The sequence below is a fragment of the Gymnoscopelus braueri genome (assembly GCF_963280865.1).
Source record: "Gymnoscopelus braueri genome assembly, chromosome: 2".
Lineage (NCBI taxonomy): Eukaryota > Metazoa > Chordata > Actinopteri > Myctophiformes > Myctophidae > Gymnoscopelus > Gymnoscopelus braueri.
In genome coordinates, this window is record NC_137604.1 from 36854796 (window position 1) to 36873631 (window position 18836).

Consider the following 18836-nt stretch of genomic DNA (forward strand, 5'->3'; position numbering starts at 1 on the left):
TTATGTTGCTTTTGCGTGGATCTGGTGTACACGGAGCTGTAGGCGCTGTCAACCAGGGGACAGAAGCGCTTGGTGTGAGCATGGGCCCCGGTAGCCCCACAGAGGGGACACACGTACTGTCGCAAATAGGGACAAAGCACTTCTCCAACCTCGTTCTTAAGGCAGTGGGAAGTGAACACGGACTCTGCTTCTCCGTTATGCTTGCAGAAGCTGCAGCATCTACGTTCCAATGACTCCAGTGATCCCTTTGAAGTCTTCTTGCTGCGCTCCTTGGGGACCGGCCGGGAGCCCACCACGGGTTTGGGCAGTAGGCCTAGAGGGTTGGATTCCACCTCATTCCGTGCATCGTGGAGAGAACCGAGCGCGGTCCAATGCGCCCCCACTTTGGGTAGAGGAGGCTTGGATTCCACCTCACTCCGTGCATCGTGGAGAGAACCGAGCGCGGTCCAATGCGCCCCCACTTTGGGTAGAGGAGGCTTGGATTCCACCTCGCTCTGTGCATCGTGGAGAGAACCGAGCGCGGTCCAATGCGCTCCCACTTTGGGTAGAGGAGGCTTGTATTCCACCTCACTCCGTGCATCGTGGAGAGAACCGAGCGTGGTCCAAAGCGCGCCTGCTTTGGGTAGAGGAGGCTTGGATTCCACCTCACTCCGTGCATCGTGGAGAGAATCGAGCGTGGTCCAATGCGCTCCCACTTTGGGTAGAGGAGGCTTGTATTCCACCTCACTCCGTGCGTCGTGGAGAGAACCGAGCGCGGTCCAAAGCGCGCCCGCTTTGGGTAGAGGAGGCTTGGATTCCACCTTGCTCTGTGCGCCATGGAGAGAACCCATCGCTGCCCAAAACTCCGCAGGTGTGGGTATAAGAGGCTGGGATTCCACCTCGTTCCGTGCGTAGGGCTGTCACGATTACAAATTTAAGATGACGATTAATTGTCGCACAAATAATTGCAATTAATTAATGATTTAATGTTTGCTTTTTAGGCTTTGTAATCTAAAGTTGCGCAGGGCAGATATGACAAATAACTTAAATATACAAAGAAATTACTGACATATTTAATAATGTTATACAAAAAAAATAAAAGCTGAAATAGCCGATCTACAAGCTTACAACCGTTGTAAGCTTGTACATGTGTAAGCTCTCTACATGGAAACGATTATGACAATTATGCAAAATAATTGCGATTATCTCAAATAATTGCGATTAGGTAATAATTGTGACAGATACAGGATAGGTGGGCACTAGGGACATCTGGTCGATGTAAAATTGGCTATTTTTTGTCCGAAATAAAAAAATGTTATCCTTGTTTATGCCCCAAAATGACTGGATATACAGGTTTTGTAGTAATGTTTAGAAATATTAGACTTTAATTGTCAAATGTTTAAGCATGTTCTAATCATATATAGTTTGCTACTTGCTTTACTTAAGACTATTTTTCTAAAATTGTATTTTTTAACATTTTGGCCAATTTTACATTGAGGTGCCCAGATGTCCCTAGTGCCCACCTATCCTGTTACCACTGTGACAGGCCTGTCCGTGCGTCATGGTGAGGACCTACCGCGGTCCAAAGCTCCGCAGGTGTGGGTATGAGAGGCTGGGATTCCACCTGGTTCCGTGCGCCTCCTTCATGGAGAGGAGAACCTACTGCGGTCCACAGCTCCGCAGGTGTGGGTATAAGAGGCTGGGATTCCACCTGGTTCCGTGCGCCTCCTTCATGGAGAGGAGAACCTACTGCGGTCCACAGCTCCGCAGTTGAGGAATTTGCCAATGGAGGTCCTACGTAGGGCTGTCACGATTACAAAATTTAAGTTGACGATTAATTTGGAACATATGAATGATGTTTTAATTTCTGCTTGCCTTTTAGGCTTGGTAATCAAAAATGGCACAGGCAGATAAGACAAATAAATTAAATATGCCAAGAAATTGACATATTTAATGATTTTATCCACAAGTTTCCTAGGGAATTATGGGCATCACTTCCTGTAGGAATGTGAATTGAATGACTGACAACAGGAAGTGAGGCCCATAATTCCCTCAATGGACACTGTAAACTCTTGGATACATGTATTTTTTTTTGTTGCAGAAATGGCAGATCTACAAGCTTACACAAGCTTGTATATCTGCTATTTCTGCTTTTTTTTATATTTGAAAATGTGTGAACATTTTTCAACGATTATGCAAACATAATTGCGATTATCTCAAATAATTGCAATTCCAGGGGTCTTCAACAGAGGGTCCGGGACCCCTAGGGGATTCTCAGAGTTACTACAGGGGGGCCGCCAAATCTTTGTGTGATATGGATTATTACTTGTATTAACCAGTTAAACCCTAGAATCTCTATACATTCTGAGGGGAACATTAGCCAAGAATAGCAGAACTACGTAAACTCACACACCCCTTGGCTATGAGGCGTTGTGTGCTTGTAGATCGGCTATTTTCGGCAAAGAGGTTTGGTGTAGGGGGTAAAAGGAGCAGATCAAGTACAGAGCCAGCGGTCAAGTTTACCAAGTATTGAGGGTTTCAGTGGTTAAAAAGCTAGGGGGGGTCCTTGGACTAAAAAACGTTTAAATCCCCTGGATTAGACGATTATGTAATAATTGTGACAGGCCTACCTCTACGATGTCACCTCTCTGATACACCGTGTCGTTCAGATGCCAAGGCATCAGCTCGTTACAAAGTTCTTCAATTTCCCATTGAGGACGATGAGGGGTGACAGGTGACTCTCTCTGTCTCTGCAGCGAGGAGGCCTGGCTGAAACCTGAGTCTGCGTCCACACGATTCATCTCTCGAACGGTGTCTGACAGACGCATGTAGTCTCGCCAAGGCTGGAAACTTTTGTTCGACTCCATGATGAATAGCGATAGATGTTGGCAAACACCATTCATTCTATTGTATCGATAAACAACTCGTCCCTCGTTCACTGTGTTCTGTCCCTGGCTGCAACGATGTTGTTACCAGAACTTCTCACACACTTCTGGCACACGCAGGTTCACTGATTGGCAATTGTCTGCATGCGGTAATAATAGGTTCACGCCCCTATGAGTGAGGGGCCAATCCCATGCATGACCCTACAACATGTATCAACATGCTGTCTGACAATTTAAGTTTATCAACCAGGGCCTCTGGGGACCACTGTTGTGTTGGTTGGGGATATGGGCTAAGATTTTTTTTTCTTTTCTTGAGTTGCAGTCTATAGACTATATTATTAGGGACCGTCTAGTTAAGGACAGTCCAATCTGTGGACCCATCTACAAAAAAAAAAAGAGAAAAAGGGACAGTCTCATGTCATTTTCTGCCTCCAACCTAGCCCTGAAATTAGGTATGCCAGTGTGGGAAAAAAAATATTCTCACAAAGCTATGTAGTTGCAAAAAACACTTTGCCTTTACTATAAGTACTGGCAATTCTGCCTGACTCATCCAGAACTCACAGGGAACTGTTTCATACATGTGATGTGCCTCTTGATAGGAGTCTGTGGCTGGATATGTCAATGAGCTGATCCTGTTCTGTAATATTTAAGCTTAAAATACTGATATACTGTGTACGATCTCTAATTCCACTGTCCTCGTATGTATCACCAACAGTTGTGGTCTGAGTTTCTATAAAAAATAAAAATCAGCACTTTCCTGCATTACTGAATGCATGGTCAGGGACCACATACAATGCCTTCACAGACCACCAGCTATACATATAACGCAAGTAGCCTATGGATGTAGCTACTCTGTAGGTGAAGAATATCTCCAACTGTATATGGACAATTTGCTAGCTGCAAGCCCCTCGTTTGCAGAGACTTAAGCTGGTCTGAGATAACTTGTGGGTAACATGGGCTTTGGAGTGGTTTATATCTGCTAGAAATGTCGGCGAATACCATTATCCCAACCAAGGTTGAAATCTGGTAAACGTAAGGAGAACTGTATTCATCATCTATGTCTCAAATCAGCTCTGTGAATCAGAAACGCAATAAAGAAAATGAAAAAAAAAAAACTTTATTAATAATTCACATTAAAAATGTAAGATATTATTACAGAAACAGGTTATATTATGCCATCCTCACTCAGAACTAAAATGACCGGTCTAGGTTTTGAGCATGGGGTGAAGGTGTGTGCAGCAGCATCCTCTCACTTCCATCATTACAGCTCTCTTGTGCATGGGGTTCATCCTCTCTGGCTCTGAAGATAGGAAGAGGAATAGGAAATAGGAAGAGGAATAGAAATGAATAGTGATAGGCTGGTTAAGAAGTACAGAAGGGACAGAAACATCTCTACGAGGTGCACACGTTTTCATAGGACCCAGCCATACTGAACAACTAGCATGTCTATTCATCTTTTAGTGTAACCGGCTTTATTACTATTCAATAGTTAAGTCGCATTGATTTGTTTTTCTAGCACACAGTTCTGTTTAAGCCAAAGACCTTCCACAATCATGGATTGTTATTTCACTAAATTTGTAAACATGAACAGACTAGCATGCATTTGAGAGTCAAAATAACACAAAACACACCACACTTAAAGTGTTTGTCTGATGTTGGTGTTCTCACTAAGATTCCATAGTTTAGATAATATATATGCATATGGGATTTATGGATTATGGCACAAAGGACCCAAATTGTGAAATCTAATGAGAACACCAACATCAGAATAGCATTTTGATGAATTGTGGTTAAAGGGATACTTCACTTTAGGGCCGGGGACACATTTAAAAAAAATATTAAAAATAAATGAAAAAAGTTATGGAAAATTCATGGCCCCCTCACGCATTAGAGTGTCCTACTAATGTGTGAGGGGGCCATGAATTTTCCATAACTTTTTTCATTTATTTTTAATATTTTTTTTAAATGTGTCCCCGGCCCGAAAGTGAAGTATCCCTTTAAAGGTATCATGACATTCATTTTCACTTTTTTATTTTCAATGTTTTATTTGGGGTTTTATGACCTCAATTACACCCAAAAAACCTGAACTTAGAACATTCAGTGGATTTTCTGTGGTCTGGGGTTTTCTGAATAATCAGGCTGAAAAGTAATCTGAGCTTGGCCCTTCGACAGTGAGGTCACTGTCGAATAATCCCGCCCACTCTCCTCCTCGCCCCTCCCCTCCCCTATCCTTTCCTTTGGGGGGGGCGGAGCAGAGGCGATGATTGACAGGCAAAATCCCTCACCAGCGACACCCGCAGGCAAAGATTTCTTTTTTCATTGCAGTTGAAAAGGCTTTAGAAATGTGAGAGAAAAACACCTGCCATGGATCACTGGAATGGAATTTTCACTTAAAACTTTTTGTACACTTTTGAAGGACCAGGACAAAGACTTTGAATGTGGTGTAAAAGTGAATGTCATTAAACCTTTAAGTTTCATGTGACCATCATGGGTTTCCAAAACAGTGAAATGGAAGAACACACTTTGTGGTTTTAGCAGTGATATGAATGAAGAACTCTAGTCTCGTGTTAAACTCTTCCAACCCCTTCAGCAACTAAACTGATACATGCATAATGGGACTTTTTTTTTATGGATTATGGCACAATGGAACTGAATTACTAAAGTGTAAACACTAACACCAGAATAGCATTTTTAAGAAGTGTGTTAAGTTGTGTGTTTAAGATATGTTTTGAGAACCATCAGACTTCAATAATCATGATAGGCCGATATCTCATTAACAAAAAGATATCCAGACTTAGAATTTATATACAGAAATAACCCCCAGAAAAAAAAATCATCAAAGAACAGTTTTGAGGAATTAAATCATATTAAAGTAAGCGTGAAAAGGACCCACATGTCAAAAAGGCTGCTCTGTTTTCTATCTTTGGGAGGCTTACATTATAACCAAGTTAAGTGTTCCTTTAATTCCAATGGAGAAGTGAACATGAGCACAGATGACTCGATTCTTTCACCCCATTGTTTTTTCTTCTACTTTGAGCGACTCTTTATCGTCTCCTAGTCACTTGCCCCATAGTCACAGAAATGAATATTGGGAATTTGGAACCACACAGCCAAACATTCCTACACTAAAATGGCATTTTGCAGATAGACACGTCAGGAGAAAATTTACTTTGAGACCTGACTTGTACACCCCCAGCGTGTACCCTGCCATACTATTGGCGAGTGGAAGGGGCCATCTTCTAAAGAAGATAAAGGATATTTGATATGGTAGCAGCTAGGGGTGGGGAGCCTGAGGTATTTGAAGGCGCTTAAGAATTGGGCCACCTTTTAAAAACATGCTTAGGTGGTAAAAAAAATAATTGAAAAAAATTATGGCTATTGGTCAGTATTAGTTAAGTCTAAATGAAACCATACAGCTAATTATTTTCAGGCCTTGTGACTATCAAATTGCGCAATGCTGCTTAACTAACCTGTTGCAGTAGGAAAGACCTAGGACAGAGTAGAGGTCAGGAGTTGCAGGGGTTTGAATCCGTGACTCTTTGGGTGAAGGTGTGATAAGACAATAGCCGGAAACCATCATGGGCCCCAAAACAGAGAGATCTGCAAAGAAGTACATGTTTTTTGGCTTTTGCAGCGATATGAATGAAAGACTAGTTATGATCTGCCAACCCTTTCAGTAACCACACAAAAAAGTTAAGAAAATGCATACTCACCAAGGGTAGTGCTCTCACCCCTGTCGCTACCATGTGCTCCTTTACCAGACAGTGGCGAATGTTTCAGACTCAGAAACTGCTGCTTCAGTAGAGAGCCTTTCTGTTGATCAAAGTCAAGCCGCTGTACAGGCAGATGGGTGCACAAACAAACTAGGTTTTTGGGCGGATGGCCTTTTCTGGTGGAAGCACTGAGAAGCAGCTAAATGCTGCGACTCTACCTCCTTGTCCCAACTCTGGATGGTCATAATGAGCATGGTTTGTCAATAAACTCGAAATGAGCCTTGCGCCATCCCAAGTTGGATCTATGCCCTCTCTCTCAATGAGACTAGGTTTCCCCTCAAAAGTCTGCTAATAATTTATGATGCCCACGTCAACAGGAATCTGTTTAATAGTATTCATTTACAACAGCTGTTTTGGAAGTGATTTTGTTATCATGCATTACTTTAAAACAGTCACACTTTCTTCCGACTCACCGACTCACCTCACGACTCAATTTGATGGCAGCCTCTGTGAAATTATGCCTTTCCCTCTCAAAAGTCCTCCTCTGGTGAGTCAGCTCTGCCCAGCGGAGATGAAGTCTCTCCCACTCCTCGAGGACATAGGAATCCTCCAGGACTGGCAGGGCAGGCGTGAAAAGGCTATCCTACAAATACATATAGCAAAGGAAGCATTGTCACTTTACAAGTCTAGAAATATTCATGTTGTTATTTGTAATGGCCTAGTATGTGTGGAAACAGAGGGAAAATACATACTTCATCAACTGGCTGCATTGTACAACACATTTTTAATGGTGTGACTGCAGGAGGCTAGCCATCTATCCGTGTGTGTGTGTGTGTGTGTGTGTGTGTGTGTGTGTGTGTGTGGAGCTAATCTCGCAAACTGCTGGACTGATCAGTGCCAAATTTCTTGTGCACACTGGCAGTAGGCTAAGATAGTAGCTCCACTTTTTCCCCCACGTTATAATTTTCTCCACAATTTACCCCTGTGCCACCTGGACGCCCCAAAACATCATATTTTCAACAACAAAAAAGTGTTGACACAGTATAATTTAGCCTTAATAGTTAATATTGAGGTGTGTATTATGTGTATTACATACAGCATGATAGAGGTTCTCACCTGTAACAGCTGCTGCTGTACTCTGATCAGCTCCTGGCTCGCTTTTAGCTCGGTTTCTAGCTGCAATAAGAGCTTGTCCTGATCAGAAGCCATAACACTGTTACCTACACAGACAAACCCAAAGAACACGGTCTCCTAAACCAGTATTTCACAAAAGATTAGTCATGACCAAAAATCAGTCGACATGCAACACTAATGTTTTCATAAGACAGCAGGGCAGGGCTATAGACAACAACAACAAATAGTGAAAATAGCCATCTACAGGTGTGTGATGCATTGTGAGCAAGTACAAATCTATTTTCAATATATATATTTTTTTCACCCAGTGCCAATTGCCTAAACTGTAATGTTTTTTGTAAGGGTACCTACCCTATTTTCAATATTTTTGAAAAAGTTCAACATATTTGCCCAAAATAGGGAAGCCAGATATAAATGGTGTTAAAAATGTGTGCCTCAAGTTTGAAGATTGAGAACTGTTTTACACACCCACCTGGGAGGAGGAAGTCTTGTAGTCTCTTCTGCACTTTCAGCCAACCCTGCACTACACCCCCTGTCACATGCTCACCCAAGACCAGCTCTGACTGGACTAGGCTCTCCTTATTAGTGTCAATGTGGACATCTTCCTCATCCCCGCAGTCCATGACAGTCTTTCCAAAACAAAAACAACATTTGGGAAAATATATTTAATGACAAATTCACAACACTGATCGTTTCATGTTTAATCATTTAAAAATGAAACGGTATGTGGTTACATACCGTGTTGACTGGTACTAATGGCTCAACTAGATGGTATGCTTAGTACCTAAGCTCAGTCCACAAGATGTCCTAATGTGGCTCTTGATGAATAGTGTCATTACTGCCACATCCAGGCTCAATTGTAATAGCTTCTCCATCCACTCCCCACGTACCTGCTGCATGTTGACTCTTACTGCGTGGAGTAAAGTGGTGATACTGTGCCGGAGCTTCATGGCCTCTCTGAGCTCTGCTCCTTGCCGTTCCAGCATCAGACGAAGTGCTGCCGTCTCTTGCCTAGCTGCAGAGGTCTGAGAGGAGAGTCTAGGAAGAGGAAAAGAACACAGCTGAAGGTGTTCTAGTGGTTCCCATCCCTGGTCTTTAGGGACTGGTTTTGTATTCTGTTAGGTAGCCAATAGCATTCACCTGGTTTTCCAAGTCCTCGATTAGACAGCCAGAATTAAAGTTTGTGATAGAATATGATGGAATATACTTTGTGCAGCTACATAATGTATTTATATGATTCATGTTTTCCGTGTTTAGTTGACTAGTTCTTAATAAAACATCAGCAATAACCAGCCTACGGTACCTTCCATTAGGCCGGGCTGATCTGCCTGCCTGATCAGTTCTCCCTCTTCCTCCAGGTAGAAGGTTCAGCACCTCTATGGCTTGACAGAAAAAGGAGCATTGTACAGATCGAATATCTAAGTGGTGTGTGGAAAAAAGCATCTCTACATGTCCACAGGAAAAAAAATGATGTAATAAAGAAATGTGTTGAGTAGGTATGAATGAAATTGTTGATTGAGCTAAAGTACTAGTAGATGCTATGGGTGCAAGTCTCACAGAGGCCCCTCTGCTTGTGTTTGTCAGTGAGCTGGGACAGTCTTTCCTTCAGTCTGTTGCCGAGTTGTTCTTTCTGTCTCAACTCTGCCTCCTGTTGGTTACAGCGCAGCTGCAGACGGGTACACTGCCAAGAGGAAGGAGAGGAGAAGAGTTCCTGAGGGAATAGAGAGCCATTATGCAATGTGTCATGTGCACAAACATGCACATCTTACTTTCTCCCTCTCTTGTTGCAGCATCTGCTGAAGCCTGGCCACATGTTGATCGCAGTCCACAAGTTTTCCCTACAGGAAGAAACCATTTGATGCGATTTTGGTTTGTTTGTTTGTTTATATTGTAGTATCTGTAACCTTTTAGTTACAGATACAAATTTCTCTCTTACATACCTCGAGTGAGAACAATCTGCCTCTATGTTCCGCCCCGTCTGTCCCGACTGAGGTGCTATGGAAGACCTCACCCCAAGGAGGACTGGACTCCATTGCATGCCAGTGTAATGTCGATCTGAGGAAAAAGGCAAGATGGAGGGATGGACAGACAGACGGTCAAATAGTGAAAAAGGGAAAGATACAGCAGAGGGGATATGTAACTGAATTATGACAAAAGAATTAAAGTGAGCTGATTGTTCTACGTTTGCACTGTGAATTGATCAATAGCACAATATGTTTGCATCTCAGTGAAATAACACTCCCAACCTCTCCTCTGTGGGCCTGGGCCAACTCTTCTCTGACCACACCTGGGAACCATAGTGACATTAGCCATTAACTAACATTCACATGAAATACACATGTACCTGTATTCACTGTTCTGTCATTTTTTTCTTGTGCCAGCACCTTTGAAGAACACATTAAACAAAAATATTACCCGGATTAGATGAAATTTTTTGGGTACCTTACCTGAACAAGTCAACTCGCACAGGTAAATGCGGCCATTTTACTTCCAGGTGATGGTATTTTGGTTAATGAGAATCTCAACAGAACATGTGCTTAAAGATGGAAATGCAGTACTTTTAACAAATTATCTGTTCTCAAATCATTTTGCAGTGAGTGTCATTAGTGAGATTGATTGAGACTGGTAATCCACAAAGGAAAGCCAAACACCAGGGAAACTCAGTGATTCAGGTGAGCAGACCTTCAACTTATTGGCTGTAATGTAATCAGACCAACAGCTCATTGGCCAAGTGACATAAGCCTTCAACACATGTCTTGCCCCTCCTGTTTTAAGTTGGCAAAACTTAAGAATGGCTTGGGAAGAAGCCAGCCAATGAGCTGCTTTTCACTATCTGTCAACTTAGTCATCAGTGGTGGAAAGTAACTAAGTACACTACTCAAGTACTGCACTTCACTTTTAATTGTAAGGTACTGTAGTGTCATAAATGGCCAGACAGTGGATTTGGTACCCACTTACAAATATCTCTGCTCCATTATTGACTAGAAATTTGACTTCAATACTGAAATGGTGTGTAAGAAAGCGCCTCTTCTGTTTAAGGAAGCTAGCCAAATTTCAGGTGGATAAGTCATTGATGATTTTATTCTACAGAGCTTTCATAGAGTCTGTTATTTCATTTGCTGCCATTTGTTGGAATGGAAACCTTGGCATTAGACAGAAAAATGCCCTTAACGGGGTTGTGAGGGGGGCTAGCAAGATTGTGGGGGTACAATTTAGCTGTCTCAGTCAAATATATGACAGCATCATATAAGAAAGCATCTTCTATCAGGGCAGACAGCTCTCACCCCCTAAATCCTGAATATGAATTATTGCCTTCTTGCCTAAAAACAATAGGTACAAATTCTCATTTGTACCTACTTCCATTTGTGCCATCAGTAATAGCAGCAGGAGGAGGTAGCTATGAGTAGCTATTATTATCTGGATCTTGTGATTATGTCTATGTCTATAGGTCTTGTGATTATGTCTATAGGTCTTGTGTATGTATGTTTACTGTGTGTTTATTACTATCTGCTGTAACATAAATTGCCCAGTTTGGGACATAAAAAACTTGAACTTGAACTTTTACTTTACTTGAGTATTTGCATTTTCAATACGTTATACTTCTACTCCACTGTAAATACTGTACTTCTTTACTCCAGTACAGTTATTTGAACACTTCAGTTGCTAGTCACTTTCTAGATTTAGATTACAAAACAAAAGATGAACCAATTAAGCCCCATTTTAAACATTTGCTATCAGATCTGTAGATCTGCTATTTTAGAAATATTAACTTTTGGTAATAAGAATATTAGTTACTTTTGGTAACTAATATTTTACTTTTGGTACTTACAAGTATATTTTGATGTGAAAACTTTTGTACTTTGAATGTAGGCCTTTTACTTTCAACCGTGACCAACTGTTTTTACTTAAGTAAAAAAAATCGGTGTACTTCTTCCACCGTCATGTACTGTATGATTTATTCTGCTACTCAGATCTTCAGCTTGATAGTGCATGTGTAGCAAACATTTGGTGGAAATAGGAATGATTGTGGCATCCTTTCAAATAGTTTGATACTCCAAGTGGGCACATTAACATAGACAATGCTCAAGTGATCAAAAAAGTCATTTAATAGTGTCTGAAAAGCCACCAACAGTATAAAGTATTAAGGCAGATTAAGAATTAGACATTTTACAGCAGGTTAACGCAAAAGGTGTAATAGGATTACAGTGTTGAAAATGGTTAATCTAAAACCATCAGTGTATTTATTTAGTTTGTTTAATTTACATATGTGATGAGATGTGTTTTGCCGTTTAACAATGAGCTCATGTTTACTTTTAATTCAGATGAATGCATATGCGTCTTTACATTTTTAACTGTTTTCCAAAATCGCATTCAGGCAAATAAAAGCAATGTCTTCAATGGAATGCACAAATTGCCCAATAAATACATACGTGTACATCAAAACAAAAGGCACACAAGACAAACAAATTGATAGCCATTCAGCATAATCGTCGCTGTGGCGCAGAAACCTTGTATGTCAAAACGTTTACTCTTCAGGTTATTTTAGTCACAAGCTCTTGGTACTTTTCATTCATTCAATATTTATAAAACCCATAGACATACTTAAACACTGACTTTCAAAATGTTGCACAAAAAAAAATTGCCGATCTGCGACAGTCTCGTGTGACGAAGTAGGGGATTAATTTCCTGAAAAAACAACTTAAAATATGGAGATACAAGGTTTCTGCCGACAGCAACGATACAGTAACATCAGATGGCATAATGTAGTGTCCTGCACTTGGTTAGGATTAATGTTCCTGTAACACTGATATCGTACCTCCTAATGTTAGGTTTGATACAACTACTATAAATGTTGCGCAATGACTGACTGTGCAGAGTAGAATAAAACGTCAAATGTATACAGTTTGTGTACCTCTGTGGGTGTGCATTGCATACTATGAGTGTAGCACTTTAAAAAACACATTTTGTTGACCATATTTGTCAGTTTAATCGTACTCTACAGAAACATCTGTAGTGTACTGCAAAATACATAGGAAAAGCAATTTATACTTAGTACCAGCAGCCCTCATTCTGGAGAGCACCAGCTTTGTAATAGTGTTTAATTTTCTCCCAAGTGCTTCAAAACACCAATACAGTCCAAGCCCACTGCATGGGTGGATAGTTAGGGCTGATATCATAATTATTTATCCCTGGGTAAAACAATAAAAGATTACTGAATTATGAACCGAGTGGTGGTCATGATTTCTCCTCAGTTTTGGAATATTTTTTACAGTTTGGCACTGTAGAACATTCAAAGTGTATTTTTTCAAACAGTTCGATCAGATAGTCCCAACCAAACAATTCCATGTCCCTTCATTCCAAAGGACTTGCTTACAGTGACATCACGTAGGAGTAGGACAGAAGAAGACAATAGGGTGGATAAGAAGCCAAACTGGAGAAGACTTCCATGATGCTTTCTGCTCTAATAATCCGCTCTGAAAAGAGAGAGTACACAATAAGACAACTTCCATTGTTTAAAGGGAAAATGACTTGATGTTACTAAATGTCATTGTCATCTCATCATAACATCAAAGCAAACTATAAAAGAGAAACAGGCTCTCCAACAATATTTCCCCAATTATCAGCCAGTGGCCAATGAAATCACTGTAAAGATCCCTAAATGACACTTGCAGGTTCAATCTCAAAGTGTCTCCAACCATGTGTCCTGTCGAAGTGCCATCAAGACACCAAACCCAGATATGCTCACTAGCACTGTAACATGTCACGTAAACAACTAAAAGTAATACACCTCAAAAGTACGGCGTAAGCATAATATACCTTAGAAGAGTGAGCAGGACTTGGGGGGTCTAAATGGATTATCACCGGAGGGGACTCCCACCAGAAGAGGGTCCTTCTGCGCATTTTGCAGACAGAAGTTTCTCAACTCAGTAGCAGCCTGTGACACCTAGAGAGACAGTCAGAGTTCAACTTTCTTCATGATATTACAACATGCATCATCTGTTGATCTCAGGGCAATGAGGGCATCATATCAGAGTCCAGCCCACACACATTATTTTAAACGTGTGTGTGTGCGCGCGTGTGTGTGCGTGTATACACACTTTCGTACGTGGAAATCATTACCATTTTATAAAGGACTCCCCAACATAATTCATTGGCTATTTCTCACTCTGTTCCATTATGTAGGCTATTTCTCACTCCCACATATTAGACTGTTGGCCTACATCTTTTGCATAATATTTGCAAGCAACGGTGGTATTATATTACTAGCCTTGGATCAAGATCATCATAGACCATAGATGTATTCTATCGAGTTTGACTTTGACTTTCGTATCTATCGTAGATAATGTAAAAATCGATAAAATACATCTCTGGTAGTCTTGATACAAGGCCAATATTATACAGTCCAAACGTTAAATAAAAACTTTTAGAACGTAGCTGAATATGAAATGTGAACTCTAGCTTCAACAGCTGGTTCGAAGGAAAGCCGGAGTTAGGCCATTTGTTTTAGATAACTATTAAAAATAAGTAATTGATGGAACAATTAACATTTCTCTAGATTATTATTAGACGAAGAGAAATGTTGTTTTCAATTTTTATATAATAACAGTAAACCAGCTGGGCATGCAAAAGGGATGATAATCTATACATTGTTCAGTAAATTCGGCGCTGGTGATGAGATGAACTGTCAATTTGTAGCGATGATCAGTGGTGGAAAGTAAGTAAGTGGTAACTAAGTACTTTTACTCAAGTATGGTACTTAAGTACAATTTTGAGGTATTTTTTACTTTACTGAAGTATTTCTAATTTTCAGTAATTTTACTTCTCCACTCCACTACTAGCCATGGTTCACATGACGCTCGTCTGTCATGGTATGATGACAGTCATGTTTCAGGGCTACTCCACCACTAGATGGCTCGTCGTGAGCTTGTAGATCTGCTATTTTCAAAAGATGTTTTATACATTTGAAAACTTGTGAAATGGGACATTCTGCATAATGAGTACTTTCTACTTTTGGTAGTTTGAGTACATTTTTATACCAATACCTTTGTACTTTTACTCAAGTAAATTTTGAATTCTGTACTTTTACTTGTAACAAGAGTATTTCTACATTGCAGCATTGATACTTTTTACTCAAGTAAGAAATGTGAGTACTTTTGCCACCACTGTCACAGGCGACAACATCATTGTTAAAGCTATAAATGAGACAGAAACAGTGGAGTTGTCTCCATCGTTCCAGTTCGCTGCCCCCAGCTGCTGGCTTCCGCATTTCTTCTAAGTCAGTCAGTGTTGTTGACGAATCAATCTATTATACCTTTATTCTCCGGACGCTGGCCTCCAGTCGAAGCTGTTTCACGGCCCTCTGAGCGACGACCAGGTTGTTGTTGGCATTATTGTTTGACATGATGGCTGTACTTGAACTGTCGATCCAGTGAAGTTCTGGTGTAAAGAGTCAAGCCTCTGGTCTAAAGTTGGAAACACATCTATCGAGGTCCCGCCCTCTACCAGCGTTGCCAGGTTTTGAGAGAGAAACAACCAGGTCTATGAAAACAAGCCCAAAAGAAGCGAGCCCTTTGGTCATGAGTACTAAAGGGCCCTTCGCCCTTTAAACAATGGCTATTTGAAAATAGACAATCCACAAGCTCACGTGACGGGTTGTGAGCTTGTAGATCTGATATTTAAAAAAAGAAAATCTTGAAGAAAATTTGAATGACACAAATCTTGTATGGGGGGTCCCTGGCCTTAGACAAAAATGTATTAATATATGAAGCAAGCCCAAATAAGCAACTACACTTTAAAACAAGCCCAAAAAACACAAAAGTACCAATATTTACAAGCAACTTTACTTTACAGAAAAAAGAAGCCAAAGTGGCTTATAATAAGCAGACCTGGCAACACTGAAACACATCTATCGAGGTCCCGCCCCCCACATACCCATACGTTGTTATGATTGGCTGCGGGGTCAATCCATCAAAAAGTATCACGCCCTTTCCGTTTAATCCAGTAAAAAATTAAAAAGTAGAAAAGGAAAGAAAAATGTTATCAATATTTACATTTCACAAATTGAATTAAAGACACATAAAATGAAAATAAAATGAAAATAAGCAAATATAAACAGACACAATACAATACAAAAAGCACACTGAGACAGTAAATTAAAAAGGGAAGAAAATCCCCATCCAGGACCAACAATAATATGGAAAACAAAAAACATATATTATGTACATGTGCAATCTTCATCACACAAATATGGCTAAAGATCCAATATATTTTTTAATAATATATAAAAAATACTGGAAACGTTTATTTCATGTATTTATTTGTTTTTAGTATCTCTGCTATACTGAGGACTGGCCCTCCATAACAAAACTGGAGTGTATTGTAGCTTACATCAGATATCACTTTGATGTCAAACGAGATCTAGAAAACTTGCTGAGAGAAATGATTGTGTGCTGTTACCAAACTCTGGATAATACAATTTTAAAGCATTTTAATATAAATTCACTACATTTTTATTATTTTGTACAATTTACTTCATTTGTGTGTGTGTGTGTGTGTGTGTGTGTGTGTGTGTGTGTGTGTGTGTGTGTGTGTGTGTGTCTTTTTTGTCATAGGAATTAAAAAAAAAACGATGTACTGCTGTACTGCTGGATGTTACGACCCAGCCTAGGGGTCACCAGGTGCAACATAAAATGGACTTGCACATACCAACAAGGGAAGAATGCACAGGCAACACCACACAGGAGAATACACCTATGACCCAAGGGTCAAACACGGCACATTCCAAAATTGAATGCACTGGAGACATTTCAAAATCCACTGGTTCACTCCGCTAGATTGTCCCTTAAAGAGCCAAAGCAAAGAGAAACAACTCATTTAGCTCACTCTACTGAAATGTCAGTACCTCAGATTCACATTCTTAAAATATATTGTTCTCGATACTCACAGGTGATTGGCCCAATGGTGAGGGACTTGATGGGTACAGATTTGGAAACTGTGCGATATGTCCTCCTCGAGCAAACCTGTGCATGCCGAAGAATTAAAAACAAAAGCACACCGTTTGGAAAAAATGTGTCACAACTTTCAAAACATCTATATTCATTTAACTTCACAGCCATCTGCATTGCTAATGACAAACTGTCTGAGACGGAGTAATGTGAAAATTACAGGAGAGCAAAAAAAAAAAAAGAGAGAGAAAAAATTACTTACAGGAGAGCAGGAGTAGGCCAGCTGGTCACACAGGTTGAGGCTGCAGTGAAGGAAGACATCTCTGTAGTCTCCCTGGAACAGGAAGAGCAGAGCAGAGAAACGAGCCTGGAGGGACGATCCGCTCTCATCCACTGTCACCTGATGACGGTCGGTAGGACACCTGGAAGAAGGAAGGGGTTTGGCTGTCAGTCCATGACACATGGGACTATTATATCACTCCTTCTTTTCCTTTTAATTAAAGGGTTTTACATTCAATAAAAACACTTAAAGAACCGCTTATTTTCAACCTATCTTCATATAATTGGTCCTCACTAATGCTCATAACAAAAATAAGTTTTACTCTTTATGTGCCTGTACACAAGATGTAACATTTAAGCACAACCTTGAACCGTTAACCTTGAACTCATTAAGATGGCAACATTTCGGTCTACTTAGCTGTGGACAGTTCAGAAACTTGCCTACCAATGACATCATCGGTAGGCATGTTCAAGATTAAAAAAGAATATGCAAGAACAATGGCTTCTGTTTCAGCATGATAACCTTTTAGGAAGATAAAGGCTGTAGTTTGTTTTAGCTGGAATGCCTCGATTATGCATTGGTAGGCAGGTTTCTTTGTTTGTGGGCATAAACCTTCTGCTAAGGCTCAGGAATGAAACATACTTGTTCTGAATAAGGAAGTATCGCATGGGGTCATCAGGACTGGAGGAGTGAGTGGCATAGCAGTCATCCAGAACAACCACGAACCTTCGGTCCGACTCATCGACAGACACTCCTACATGCAGGGCAGAACCCAGTGGCAGGGTGACTTGGCCTGCTGGGTAAAGCAGTTGGAGTTGTGGAACAGAGACATGGAGGCTCTTGCTTGTGAACCCTGACCTGACCTGCCACCAATAAGCCTGTCAAGATAATAAGACAGTTGACTTATTATAGTTGAGTTTTCCACTATTCTGCATTTTTTAATTGTTGAAGAATTTTAGTTTTGTTTGTGTCCATTTTTATTCTGTGAACATGTTGAGTTTCCCTGTGTGTAAAATACAGATACAGTTTTCATTAACCAAAGCTAGACAGGTGAAAGATGCCAGAAATGTAACGCAATTATAGTCCATTACAAAAATAGCAGATTGACACTTCAATTCATATTCATTCAAATTCATCAATCAATTCATCTTTTGTTAACCATCTGATGTCCGTCATTATTACATAATAACATAATTCTGTACTGTGCGTTCCATTTTAGTGCAATGCAGTGCAGTGAGAATGGCCATCTGCACATCGGAATACAGTATATTAACTGTATTATCACTGTCAATAGCTGTTTAAAACAGGTTACTTACTGAAGATTTGGTCTGATGACCACATTTAGGCTGGTCTCTGTGTCCAGAGGATAGCCACAGGAGAAGGGAACTATCATTGGAAGACTCAATGAGACATTATTTGCAGGGTAGACAAATAAACTGTTGGAGTAGATGGCATGAGTGCTGTTGGTCTGAAAGACAGAGGTTAACTGAATGATCAGTCAAGTGAATCATCGAGCCAGCTTGAAGTAAGGTATCCACCAAAATAAATAAATAATAATAATAAAGAAAAAAACACCAGAAGGTGATAAAAACAACATGCTTAACTTAACCGTAGTCCAGCCACAATGTAAGTTTCAATAACTACTATTATAATGCGAATGATTTTGATTAGAAAAATGGGACAAATTAAGCTCTATTATGGTAGCCACCTAAGCGAACTAGAACTATAAGTCAGAGTTTTGAGTGTCCATAATAAAACAAAGCATCACACCGCCAATAAAGATAATCATGTAATAACAGCCAAAGAGTTAGCAGAAACATTCTCACCACCAATGTGTTCCCACAGGCATCAGCCTGACGTGGCACTTGGTACCACACTGTCCCATCACGCACTGTGAAAT

General features: G+C 40.4%; 2 protein-coding genes across 2 annotated transcripts; both read right to left on the reverse strand.

The window, feature by feature from the left end:
• Nucleotides 1-6393: 6393 nt before the first annotated feature.
• LOC308095417 (afadin- and alpha-actinin-binding protein) lies at nucleotides 6394-15113 on the reverse strand (the record flags this gene model as incomplete). The annotated part of the gene is made up of 9 exons (XM_080442475.1): nucleotides 6394-6464; nucleotides 6578-6698; nucleotides 7059-7220; nucleotides 7694-7797; nucleotides 8184-8340; nucleotides 8602-8749; nucleotides 9015-9093; nucleotides 9269-9422; nucleotides 15024-15113. Coding segments are annotated over 9 exons (1086 nt in total), but the record flags the coding sequence as incomplete, so codon positions are not given.
• Nucleotides 15114-16352: 1239 nt separating this feature from the next.
• LOC308095426 (pancreatic secretory granule membrane major glycoprotein GP2-like) lies at nucleotides 16353-18821 on the reverse strand (the record flags this gene model as incomplete). The annotated part of the gene is made up of 5 exons (XM_080442485.1): nucleotides 16353-16552; nucleotides 16656-16731; nucleotides 16919-17078; nucleotides 17579-17814; nucleotides 18780-18821. 5 exons carry the CDS (start codon nucleotides 18819-18821, stop codon nucleotides 16542-16544), a joined length of 525 nt encoding a protein of 174 aa, XP_080298611.1. The 3' UTR covers nucleotides 16353-16541.
• Nucleotides 18822-18836: the final 15 nt, after the last annotated feature.